Raw genomic sequence first — 13,506 nt, 5'->3', positions numbered from 1 at the left:
GGGACTCCTGTCCCATCCACCCCCCCCGCTCCCTGTCCCCTGACCACCCCCAGAACCCCCGCCCCGACTGCCGTCGCTGCCCCATCCAACCGCCCCCCCTCCTTCCTGACTGCCCCCCAGACCCATGCCCCCATTCAACCCCCGTTCCCCACCCTCTGACTGCCCCACCCCCTGACCACCACTCCAAACTCCCCTGCCCTTTACCCAACCCCCCCCGCTCCCTGCCCCCTTACCGGGCTGCCTGGAGCACTGGTGGCTGGCGGCGCTACAGCCACGCACCGCGTAGCACAGAGATGGGGTCAGGCCGGGCTCTGCAGCAACGCTGCCCCAGGAGCTCGCAGCCCCGCCGCCCAGAGTGTTGCGCTGGCGGCGGAGTGAGCTGAGGCTGCAGGTGAGGGGGGAACAGTGGGGGAGGGGCTGGGGGCTAACCTTCCGGGCCAGGAGCTCAGGGGCCGGGCAGGACGGTCCCGCGGGCCGTAGTTCATCCGCCTCTGTCCCACAGGCACTGTGCTACTCTCTAGGCATCCTGTGTCTCGATTTAGACCCCGACCCCTCAGACACTCAAACCTTCACATGGCTAAGATGCTCTCCTTGCCAGATGTGAGAATGTTCAAAAGCTGAGTTTCATGACTGAGGGTTTTTTAAATTTACCTGAATGACAAAAAAAAGGGGGGGGGAAGCGTGGCGTATGTGACTTGTTTACCTGTTAGGGTTACAGCCAGTGGTTCCAGTCCCTAGTTCATGCATGTTTGAGACCCCGATAATGATTGCTCCAGCCTCCCGCAGCTTCCTAGTCACTGTAGCATCTTCAGTCTCTGGCTCTGTCCCAAGGTATGCTGTTCCCGCTCGGAAGTGATAAGGCACCTTAGTAAGGAACAGAAGAGTGCATTAGGTGTACTGAACACGTAAGATCCAGCAACTTCTTCTCCACAACAGCAGAACAGGATTCTCTGAGGAATCAGTGCCCATCTGGCCCAGATGCTCAAGGCATTGTGGTGAAATTAGAGCTGGGCAAGTACAACGGCTGCTTTTAGCCTCACTGCTCAGGCGGGGTACTGCCTTCCTTGTGCTGTGGTTCTCTCTGGAGGCTACAGAAAACCTAAAAATCAAACAGTTAATATTTCCAATGGAAACATACTTGTTTTCTGGCAAAACATTTTGCTTCAGTGAACTAGCATTTCCAACGAACTCGAGTCTGAACTCCACTCCCCCGACGTCAATGGTAAGACTCCAATTGCCAGAGTCTGGCCAACGCTGAGAACTTTTGGAAATCCCATCCTCTAACTCTACGACTAAGTTTACTGACTTTCTGCTTTGACAGAATAAGAAGCATCTCTTTTCCTCTTCCAGGCCCCTCCTGGGTTTCATGGGTTAAATGCTGTTAGAAGTTACTATTCGAATACCAGATATGGAATATGCTTTTTATATGCTCATATTCCAGGGCTGGTTTTACTGGTTTAGTCTAGCTACTGTAACTGCAGATTCTACTCTTATTCCTATAAATGTCTACATCTTTTTTCAAATATCTTACCGAGATGTTTGCCTTAACCACAACCTACAGCAGTGAGTTACGCAGGTTAATCACCTTTTTTTTTTTTTTTTTTATTATAGTAACACATTTCCTTTTATATATTTTAAAATGAGCTGCTTTTAAGTTCCTTTGAGTGTCCCTCAGCTGGAGGATACACAACAAGTGCTTATAATCTCACACAGCCTGAACTGGCCATGCAACACTCCAACCATGAAGGGAACTCACAACTTTAATCTCTTCTTTCAAGCAGACTGGGATTCCATCCAGAAGAGAAAGGGGGCATTTATTCCTGTAACGAGTAGTGGAGGCTTCAGCCATCTGGAAAGAGAGAAAGATTTTATCTTAGCTGGACAATGGGATATGTCTGAGAAGACAAACATGATCAATATTTATTGCAAACTAAATACAACCCAGAGAGATCTCCCCATGATGGCCCAAGCCCTTTTACCATGGGCGAGAGGAGAGAAGCTACTGATCGACTATGTCTAGGTCCGGAGGTCATGGAGCAAAAGGAGCCACAGGGTGGGGAGAATAGTATGGACACCACAGAGAAACACATCCTGGTTTAAGCAACATTCAGTAGGAACTGCAACTCCTGTAATATTAGTCTCCCTCAGGAGTAAGTGAAATCGAGTCATTTATGGCCCTCTAAGAGGGGAGGGAATGAGGAAAACCGGGGAGAAGGGTGAATATGCACACTTCATTCCAACAATCATATCCCAGGATCTGAGAACATCTATGTAGCAGATCAGAGCAAGAGCCTCTTAGTCGCTCATATCCTCTTCTGCAGGGAAAGTGTGCCCATTCAGGTGACCACTGGCTGCTATCACTCTAGGTAGGAGGAAGCCTACTCCCACCAAAGGCACACATACCTTCTGTATCTGCGCCCGGTCCCACTGCACGATTGCTCGGAGAGGGGGGTTGGATTTCTCACAGTCCTCCAGCGAGGAGATAATATTCTTAGCAACCTGGAAGGGTGTCAACTCCCCAGTCCTATAAAACAGATGAGACTTTAGAGATTGGCATCCTGTTACAATTCCCACCACAGGTGCGGACTTTGTGTTCCCGGGTGGTGCTCGACCCCCACTCTGCCTCAGGCCCCACTGCCACTTCACCCCTTCCGCCAATCCCCCATCCTGCCCTACTTCTTCCTACCCTGTTCCGCCCCCTCCAAACAGCTGATTGCAGCGGGCAAGAGGCAGGGAGGTACAGGAGCTGATTGGTGGGGCCACTGGCAGGCGGGAGGTGCTGTGGGAGAGGGGAAGGAGCTGATCCACAGGGCTGCCGGTGGGTGCTGAGCACCCACTATTTTTTTTTGGAGCACTCACAGAGTCCGCGCCTGTGATTCCTGGGATGGTTCTCTGCTTCTCAGGCACAGTTCTGAAGGAAACCATCCTCTGGCAGGAAGGTGTCATACCATCACCCTTTTGAGCTGAGAACTTGATAGGAATCAATCAGGAGCAGATCAGTGACACTCCCTAGACAGCTAGTGCTACTGAGCAACATGAAATGCTTCCTTCCCCATGAGAGCTTGTCTCCACAGCACTGCCAGTCCCAAAGAGCAAGACAGGAGCTGGAAACCCAGTCTGAAGCCTGGGACACCAAGATCAGCCGGAGTGTTGTAGATGACAGAGCTACGGACAGAACTATTGCACTTTCTTGGCAAAGGGTCCAAGGCTGTGAAACACGCTTTGGCCAGAGAACGGGCTGAACTCAGAGCACAACGCGGAAGTCAACTTTTTGTGCAGGTCTCCCACTGACGGTGAGGGCTGCAAACAGCCTCACAACATCACCTTCATAATCAACCCCCCCCAAATGAGCCTTCAGAAAGTCAATGTACCCTAGGTTTCAGTAACACTTCCAGTAATTCTGGCTCCTAGATACCAGGAGGATGTGTACACTTGAGATGCACAGAGAGGTTGCAAGAGGTTAGGGCATGCACGCACACGCACACACACACCCCCTCCCCTAGTCTTGGGGTGGGCCCCACTTTTCCGTTTGTTCTGACGGTATAATTTGTCTTAGCATGAGAGATGGGCCTGAGGCATACAGCTCCTAGAAGTTTGGCTTGAACAAAATCCTCTCCCAATCTCTGGTCACTGCTTCCTAGAATTGTTTTGATCTTTTTGTTCCAGTGACCTCTGGTCTGTTCACACTCCCTGGGTGGAATGGTGTCAAACTGGGAGGGCAAGCAGCAGGGAGACTCAGTGGAGGTTCTTCAGGATCCTCAAAGGCTCTGCACTGTGGTGACCTTCCATCCACCACTCAACAACAAGTGACACAAGGAATCTTCCCCTGCTTTCCTATTACACTGAAAAGACTATGGATAAGCCCAAGAGCTAGGGACTCGGATGTAAGTCCCCCACCTAGCAGCACTTTGCGAGAATCTGCAATTACTGGAAAAGTGTAAAAACCAATTAGGAAGAGGATTTATTCAGCAGATTAGAGTGAAGGACTAGAAGTAACGGGATGAAGTTAAGAGGAGGTACATGTAGTAGGCCAAATTTTGGTGGAGAAATTCCTAACCCAGATCCGTTAGATACAGGGAACCACATCAAGCGACGGAGGGGAAAAGAGAAGACAAGATGCCCTAATATTGTAGGTTTTTCCACCAATCATTTAATCTCACCTACCGGTAGCAGTTCAGATAGTCCTGGATCCCTTTGAAACTGAACCCAGTGTTGGCACGAGGAGACCTGCAAAGAGAGAAATAAAAAAGTGACGGTCAACCACCAAAGAACCTTCCTTGAGACTCACAATGCCAAGAAGGGTATGATGAGGTGCTGACTAGGAAAGCTTCACCTAGTACTTCAGATTCCAGTGTAACAACCAGAAAACCTTCTTTGCTAAAATCCAACTGAAATTAAACTAACTGCTTTGGGCCCCTTTGGAAATCCCAGCTGAGGTCTTTAGCTGTTAAGAAATCCCTCACTATAGAATGGTACAATATTAAAAAATGCCTAAGGAGTCTGAGTCATGGAATTAAGGGTTTCAAATCATTTAGATACATTTGATTATTTTGCCTCAAGTCTTTTTAAATACAAAACCTAAATACACTGATAGACACACATTAGAACTACCAGCAACTGAAGTCCAGAGTTTGTAAGAAGGTTTAAGGAATAACTTGCCACAGAAAAGCTATTATTCCTTGCATAGCACAAACAGTATGCTAGGCACATTAGAGACTATACAAAACCCATGTTCCTTCCCCAAAAAGCTTGCACTCAAAACACATCACAAAGAATAATTCAACATGTCAATAAGCCTAACAAGGATCTAATCTATAGCTTTCTGTATTTTCTGGTGTGGAATATGTTAGAATATCGAGACAGACATGTACAAATCAGTTAAAACAGGTTAATTGGTAAGACAGACAAATCTGCATTTGACCTGTGTATGTTCTAAGCAAACATAAAACTTTCCTAAGTACGTGGGTGATTAAGGCCTTGCCTTTAAACATGTTAGCTAGTAACTTTGAACTACGTGCTGTAAAAAAAAACCACACACACACACACCAGAACCTAATGTTGACCAGTTTCAACACACGTTTCACAGGTCATAGTCAACACAGCTAACATACTCGGTGGGGGATAGGGCAGCAGCCCAGGGTAGAGCCTAGGATTGACTATGAGCAGCTAATATGTTTTTAAAGTTCACAGAATCATAGACTATCAGGGTTGGAAGGGATCTCAGGAGGTCATGTACCCCAACCCTCTGCTCAAAGCAGGACCAAATTCCCAACTAAATCATCCCAGCCAGGGCTTTGTCAAGCCTGACCTTAAAAACCTCTAAGGAAGGAGATTCCACCACCTCCCTAGATAACCCATTCCAGTGCTTCACCACCCTCCTAGAGAAGAAACTTTTCCTAATATCCAACCTAAACCTCCCCCACTGCAACTTGAGACCATTACTCCTTGTTCTGTCATCTGGTATCACTGAGAACAGTCTAGATCCATCTTCTTTGGAACCCCCCTTCAGGTAGCTGAAAGCAGCTATCAAATCCCTGCTCATTCTTCTCTTCTGGAGACTAAACAATCCCAGTTCCCTCAGCCTCTCCTCATAAGTCATGTGCTCCAGACCCCTAATCATTTTTATTGCCCTCCACTGGACTCTTTCCTATTTTTCCACATCCTTCTTGTAGTGTGGGGCCCAAAACTGGACACAGTACTCCAGATGAGGCCTCACCATTGTTGAATAGAGGGGAATGATCACATCCCTCAATCTGCTGCCAATGCCCCTACTTATACAGCCCAAAATGCAGTTAGCCTTCTTGGCAACAAGAGCACACTGTTGACTCATATCCAGCTTCTCATCCACTGTAACCCCTAGGNATGCACTGCTACAGACTAGGGACCGAATGGCTAGGTAGCAGTTCTGCTGAAAAGGACCTAGGGGTCACAGTGGACGAGAAGCTGGATATGAGTCAACAGTGTGCTCTTGTTGCCAAGAGCACACTGTTGACTCATATCCAGCTTCTCATCCACTGTAACCCCTAGGTCCTTTTCTGCAGAACTGCTTCCTAGCCATTCGGTCCCTAGTCTGTAGCAGTACATGGGATTCTTCCGTCCTAAGCGCAGGACTCTGCACTTGTCCTTGTTGAACCTCATCAGATTTCTTTTGGCCCAATGCTCTAATTTGTCTAGGTTCCTCTGTATTCTATCCCTACCCTCCAGCGTATCTATCACTCCTCCCAGTTTAGTGTCATCTGCAAACTTGCTGAGGGTGCAGTCCACACCATCTTCCAGCTCATTAATGAAGATACTGATCATAACTCGCCCCAGGACCGACCCTTGGGGCACTCCACTTGATACCGGCTGTCAATTAGACATGGAGCCATTGATCACTACCCATTGAGCTCGACGATCTATCCAGCTTTCTATCCATCTATCTTCCATTCATCCAGCCCATACTTCTTTAACTTGCCGGCAAGAATACTGTGGGAGACCATATCAAAAGCTTTGCTAAAGTCAAGTAATAACACATCCACTGCTTTCCCCTCATCCACAGAGCCAGTTATCTTGTCATAGAAGGCAATTAGGTTAGTCAGGCATGACTTGCCCTTGGTGAATCCATGATGACTGTTCCGGATCACTTTCCTCTCCCCTAAGTGCTTCATAATTGATTCCTTGAGGACCTGCTCCATGATTTTTCCAGGGACTGAGGTGAGGCTGACTGGCCTGTAGTTCCCCAGATCCTCCTCCTTCCCTTTTTTAAAGATGGGCACTACGTTAGCCTTTTTCCAGTCATCCGGGACTTCCCCCGATTGCCTTGAGTTTTCAAAGATAATGGCCAATGGCTCTGCAATCACATCCGCCAACTCCTTTAGCACCCTCGAATGCAGCGCATCCGGCCCCATGGACTTGTGCTCGTCCAGTTTTTCTAAATAGTCCTGAACCACCACTTTCTCCACAGAGGGCTGGTCACCTCCTCCCCATGCTGTGCTGCCCAGTGCAGTAGTCTGGGAGCTGACCTTGTTCGTGAAGACAGAGGCAAAAAAAAGCATTGAGTACATTAGCTTTCTCCACATCCTCTGTTACTAGGTTGCCTCCCGCATTCAGTAAGGGGCCCACGCTTTCCTTGACTTTCTTCTTGTTGCTAACGTACCTGAAGAAACCCTTCTTGTTACTCTTAACATCTCTTGCTAGCTGCAACTCCAAGTGTGATTTGGCCTTCCTGATTTCAAACTCCTGCATGCCTGAGCAATATTTTTATATTCCTCCCTGGTCATTTGTCCAAGCTTCCACTTCTTGTAAGCTTCTTTTTTGTGTTTAAGATCAGCAAGGATTTCACTGTTAAGCCAAGCTGGTTGCCTGCCATATTTACTATTCTTTCTACACATCGGGATGGTTTGTTCCTGCAACCTCAATAAGGATTCTTTAAAATACAGCCCGGTCTCCTGGACTCCTTTTCCCCTCATGTTATTCTCCCAGGGGATCCTGCCCATCAGTTCCCTGAGGGAGTCGAAGCCTGCTTTTCTGAAGTTCAGGGTCGGTATTCTGCACCTCTCCTTTCTTCCTTGTGTCAGGATCCTGAACTTGACCATCTCATGGTCACTGCCTCCGAGGTTCCCATCCACTTTTGCTTCCCCTACTAATTCTTCCCTATTTGTGAGCAGCAGGGCAAGAAGAGCTCTGCCCCTAGTTGGTTCCTCCAGCACTTGCACCAGGAAATTGTCCCCTACACTTTCCAAAAACTTCCTGGATTGTCTGTGCACCGCTGTATTGCTCTCCCAGCAGATATCAGGGTGATTGAAGTCTCCCACGAGAATCAGGGCCTGCGATCTAGTAACTTCTGTTAATTGCCGGAAGAAAGCCTCGTCCACCTCATCCCCCTGGTCTGGTGGTCTATAGCAGACTCCCACCACGACATCACCCTTGTTGCTCACACTTCTCAACTTAATCCAGAGACTCAGGTTTTTCTGCAGTTTCATATCGGAGCTCTGAGTAATCATACTGCTCTCTTACATACAATGCAACTCCCCCACCTTTTCCCCACCTGTCCTTCCTGAACAGTTTATATCCATCCATGACAGTACTCCAGTCATGTGAGTAATCCCACCAAGTCTCTGTTATTCCAATCACATTATAGTTCCTTGACTGTGCCAGGATTTCCAGTTCTCCCTGCTTGTTTCCCAGGCTTCTTGCATTTGTGTATAGGCACTTAAGCACTAAGTTGCTATAACTGGTCTAAAAACATTTAAGTACCTAGCACAAACAGTACATAATTCAAATGCATCTTAATTCAAACCAGATTTTCCCCGCAGTCTAGACAAGGGTTAACGAAGTAAGGGGAGTTTTCAGTATCAGAAGGGGCAGAGATGGCATGGGGAGATATTGAGTAAGGACACAAACTGCAAAGGAAGAGAAAGGAAAGGATGCTGCACATTAGAATTCAGAAAGCATCCGGGGGGAAAAAAAATCCTTATAACTTGGGCCACTGTTTAAGACATACAGAATGTCACTTCGTTTTGGGAAACCTGATTTTGTCCATACTACTGACAATGACACAATGACCCAGTACTGCATTAATACACACACATACAAACCCCCTACTCCTTGCACATCATGCTGACCTGGTCTCCATCAACTGCTTGAGAACCTCCAATGTGTTTTTAGTCTCAGGCTTTTCCTTTCTTCCCTCAGCAGCAACCTCTGGAATAAACGTGGGGTCTTCATGGATATCAAGATAGTGCATGAGAGTGAAGTTATTCATCCTGCAAGAGAGACGGAGAGTCACTTCTTGAGTTTGTAAGCCCAACCCTGATGTTTTAATTCACAAACATTTTGTTAAAAGGAAAATGCTTCTGGAGAGTTCTTTTGAACAATGTGCACTGTTTTGCAGAAGTACTAGAAAACAATTTTCTCTCTCTGTCACCATGTTCCTCTGCAGAGGCGGAGCAGAAGGATTACTAGGTTATTCATTATTTTTTGTACATTCCAAGGCCAGAAGAGACTACTAATCTGACCTCCTGTATAACACAGGCCATAAAACTTCCCCAAAATAATTCCTAGAGCAGATCTTGTATATATCTTTTACATATCCTCTACAAAGGACAGCACACCACCCACACAATTCTCTTATTATTGAGGAGGGTCCCAGGAAGAAACCAATGTCATTTAGAACTGAACATTCCCAGTGATCAGAGCCTGCTTCTGCACTCGTAGTGGAATACAGTGTGATGACAAAGCAGGTCTTCAATAGCTACGCCTTCCTGCAGCTGGAGACATCAACGAAAGTCGTCAAAGGAGACATCAGCTTTAACTGGCATTGCAAAGTTCTGCTCACCTGAGAAGAATAAAATTTTTCCTTCTAGGTTGAATAAAATATTTTTCCTTCCAGTGATCACTGTACTACGCCTGAGGCAGACTTTGTGCCTATAAATATTCATGACAATTTGGCAAAGGCAGGTTAAAGCCGAAGAACAAGTCATGAATAATCACTCAGCCATTTTGTCATCAAATGGGTTGCAGACAGCCATGCTCTCGCACCATCTTGTGATGGCCACATGGTGTACACCAGTTATTCTGTAGTTCTATACAACTCTCTTCCTCTTTTACAACTTATTTCCAAATGCTGGGATCCCAACTACCCCAGTCTGCTTGTTTTGCAATTCCTCCTACTTCCTAAAATATGTGAAGTCCTTATCTGTCAACCTGCAGACACCCAAATTGTAACACAAGGAAAAATCCTGGCCCCATTAAAGTCAAAGTCAATGGGAGTGGTGTTCAGTCAAGCCAGGATTTTATCCCCAAGACAAAAATAAGGGTTGGGGGGAAAAAAAGTACAAGCAACTTTAAGTGATGTAATTTTTTAATATACACCTCTACCCCGATATAACGCTCCTCGGGAGCCAAAAAATCTTACCGCGTTATAGGTGAAACCGCATTATATTGAACTTGCTTTGATCCGCTGGAGTGCGCAGCCCCGCCCCCTCTGGAGCTCTGCTTTACCGCATTATATCCAAATTCATGTTATATCGGGGTAGAAGTGTATATACCATGGCCTACATTCTCAAGCATCAGGATTCCCCATGTCCCATGTCAATAACACACAGTAGTGAAAATGAGATCTGTATCAAAATCAGCATCAAAAGGAGATGTGTGGCTAAAACTCAGGACATTTTAGCGATTTGGCAGATGTAGGGAGCCCTTCTGCAATTGGTGCTCCATTTTTTATGCCTGGGAATATACAGAACAAGAGGAACTACAATCAAAACCAAAGTCTCTGCAAGGCAAAGAAAAGGTAACCGCATATAGCTGAAGATATCAAGAACCTTCTTAACCTGGTGGTGATCTATTATACTTCTTTAGAGTTTATCAAAGCCCCTTGTCCTATGCATTTTGTACTTTTTCATTTGGCAGATAAGAAACAAGCAGGAAGTGGGGATCTTATCATCCTGGCTCTGCTTTGTTTACTTCTTTGTTAATCAAAGTTGTCTAACTCTAGAAATAGTCTCTCTCACTTAAGAATCCTGATAGTCTGTGAAGCTGCTCCTGTCTCAAAAATGCCAAAACATCAGTCAAGCTCCAAGCAATGATACTTCCTGCTATCTATAGTCCAGTACAGGATTCCCTTTTTAGGATACGAAGAGGCTTTTTTTTCCCCACCAGCTAAGCCCAAACATTCCACGTCCTCCTTTGTTAGGTACTTCTGTGATGTGAATTCAAATAAGGATTAAATCCGTAGGTGACACTGAAATTGGAGTGGGAGCAAAACATGCAAGGAGAGCAGACCCAAACTGCAGAGTGACCTGGACAGATTATTAGAACATGGAGAACTGCAGGCAGAGATTTGGTCCTAGAAAGCCCTGCACTCCCAGAGAGAAAATCAGCAGCACAGATACAAAACGAGAACATGTACTCATATTCAAGCAATTGCACTAATCCTATAAAAGAAAGTTTATTTTCGTCTTGTCTCCATAACACCGTCCTAATGTGACTTTCGTGCAATCAAGTACTGTAGATGCCACAGGGAAGGTGTGAGGACTGGGAATTAGGAGGCAAATTAGTAGCTGCAGCGGCACAAGAACCAGCAAACAGAGCTGTAAACAGGGAAGTTTGAGTGGGACTTCTGTTGGAGGAGAAAGTATTTGTAATTGTAGAGGCTGGTAAGGGGCAGTGTGCTGGGAGAGAAGCTGAGCCCTGAGGAGGGGGCGGGGCTTCTCTGACTAGGGGTCCTATAAAGGCAGCGGGCCAGTCAACGGCATAGACAGCTGCAGTGGCACAGGAGCCAGCAAACAGAGCTGTAAACGGGAGTTTGAGTGTGAGTTCTCAAAGGGAGCTCGAGGGGAAGACTAAGAGCCAGGCTAGTGAAGGGAGTGTGTGGGGTCTGGCAGTGTTTTGGTGCTCGTTGGGGGTTTGTGTTGCTGTGGGTGGTGGTGTTTTGGTTTGGTTTGTGTTTCCTGAACTAACAGGACTTAGGTGAGAAGGCTATGACAGATACAGAGGCAGCAGTGGTAGTAACCCAAGCAGCGGAAGACACAATGAGGATGACTGGATGTGGAAGCTGTGGCATGTACATGATCCTGCAGGGGGTACCTGAAAAGAGTTTTGTCTGCATGAAGTGCTGCCTGATAGAGCTGATGGAAGAAATGATCTGAGGATTGGAGATGCAGGTGGAAATTCTGATTGAGTTTAGAAGGGGGTTCAAGCAGATGATGGAGCAAAGACATGAGGAGGCTGAAGGGAAAAGCTCAGACTTGCAGATGGAAGCAGGACTAAAGAACTCTGAGGGGAGACTGCTGGGTGAGGAAAGAGGACAGTGGAAGCATGTGACTACGAGAACAAGGCAGAGGAAAAGACGGGCTAGTGAAGGAGAGAGCGCTCAGGAACAGGTTTGCGGAGTTGGAAAATGAAGAAAAAAAATATATAATGGAGATATCCCATCTCCTAGAACTGGAAGGGACCTTGAAAGGTCATTGAGTCCAGCCCCCTGCCTTCACTAGCAGGACCAAGTACTGATTTTGCCCCAGCTCCCCAAGCGGCCCCCTCAAAGGTTGAACTCACAACCCTGGGTTTAGCAGGCCAATGCTCAAACCACTGAGTTATCCCTCCTCCCCAGCATAAGAAGGTACAATTCTGGGGATGGAGAGCTAGGGGGATTTGCTGGTGTCTCCCTCTGTATAGTTCATGAGTGGCTGAGAGAGCATTCATGCAATTTAGCTGGGAGTGTGCCTGTATGCTGTCAACTGTGATTGCAGCATCTGGAGGGGTTTGCTGCTTGTCACTGGCAAAGCATCATGAGAGACAGCCCAGGCTGGAGAGTTAAGGGGGCACAGCAGTCCCACGGTTTCAGGTTGTACCCTGGAAATCTTTCACAGCCCCTTACTGCTCTCCTGCCCCTGCTACAGGTGAACAAAAACGTCGGATCAGTATGCCCCTGAACTTTGAGAAAGAGGAGATTGCTCTTTAGTAAGAACATATGAGATGGCAGAGAGGCAACCCAAAGGAAGTTTCCAAGCACAAGGTTGGCTGTGAAAAGAAAGGGTTAAATCTTCCCTGATAGAAAATCTGAATGTCATCAAATTAGAAAAATTAAAGAAAATGCCAGCAAACACCAGGGCCTCTGCTCAATAGTTCTGCCCACTCTCCTCAGGGCCCCTAGGAAAATCCCAAATTACAGACTCCCCCTTTAAAGAGGTCATTGCAGATACCCCAGATTTGTTAACAATGCAAAACCTCAGAGTGCAGATATGGAACATACTCTTACCTCAGTAAAAGCGGCATTACACAAAACTGCCCGAAAGCCTAGAAGAGAAGAGAAGAGAAGAGGATGAAAAACAGGTAGAATTAGTTGACAGCTAATTTTACCTTAGCTCCTCTCTCCCGCAACTGGGAGCGCTAGCTGTGGGGAGCTCTATACTATAAAGGAAATTATAATACAAACCAAAGATACGAGAATTCCATTCATGCAATCCTTAAAGGGAAACTGTCAAACCATAAATTTGGTCCACATTTACAGAATCCTGAACATTCCTGATATATGTTCCTTCCATTCACTAGCCAAAATCCATCAATACCCATTCTTCAGAGACAGACAATCCCAAAAGCCACGTGCTCACAGACTGGAAACAAAAAAGTCAAGTCAGCCACAAGAAATCTGTAAGTTCCATCCACAATCCTTGTAGCTTTCTGCAAAACACAAACTCTGAATAAAAGAGTTATAAAGTTTCTATCTTATTTAATCCATTGCAAGGAGCTTTCACAATGCCATTAATACTCTGTTGCCCTGATACACCAGTGAACCTGCTCCCCTTCCTCAACCTAGTCATCTCAGTAAAGCATTAGCAATGTAAATGTTCCACACTGGGAACAAAGGCATTCAAACTCTATCTTTATGCCTTTGCTAATGTGGCAATATTAACTATTCCAGAGATCAGTCATGTTCTGCCCTGATTTAACAGTACACGATTGTGCTTAAAAATTAATTATTGACAGAACTCAGGGTAGGGAAAAATATGCTGAAATTTTCTGCAG

At 46.4% G+C, this 13,506-nt stretch overlaps 1 protein-coding gene across 1 annotated transcript in view; it reads right to left on the bottom strand.

Moving 5' to 3' along the window:
• Positions 1-13,506, bottom strand: part of LOC117886832 (fatty acid amide hydrolase-like) — a 30,459-nt gene that overhangs the window by 12,257 nt on the left and 4,696 nt on the right. The window contains exons 3-8 of the mRNA XM_034788911.1: positions 12,740-12,777; positions 8,604-8,744; positions 4,165-4,227; positions 2,404-2,524; positions 1,757-1,849; positions 704-864 (exon numbers count right to left, since the gene is read on the bottom strand). Of these exons, the coding sequence (XP_034644802.1) occupies positions 704-864; positions 1,757-1,849; positions 2,404-2,524; positions 4,165-4,227; positions 8,604-8,744; positions 12,740-12,777 (617 nt within the window). The remainder of the gene's footprint in view (positions 1-703; positions 865-1,756; positions 1,850-2,403; positions 2,525-4,164; positions 4,228-8,603; positions 8,745-12,739; positions 12,778-13,506) is intronic.

The sequence above is a fragment of the Trachemys scripta genome, chromosome 1 (assembly GCF_013100865.1).
Source record: "Trachemys scripta elegans isolate TJP31775 chromosome 1, CAS_Tse_1.0, whole genome shotgun sequence".
In the NCBI taxonomy this organism is placed as follows: domain Eukaryota; kingdom Metazoa; phylum Chordata; order Testudines; family Emydidae; genus Trachemys; species Trachemys scripta.
Note: the sequence above shows the minus strand (reverse complement) of the source record. Positions and strands in the feature narration are given on the sequence as shown.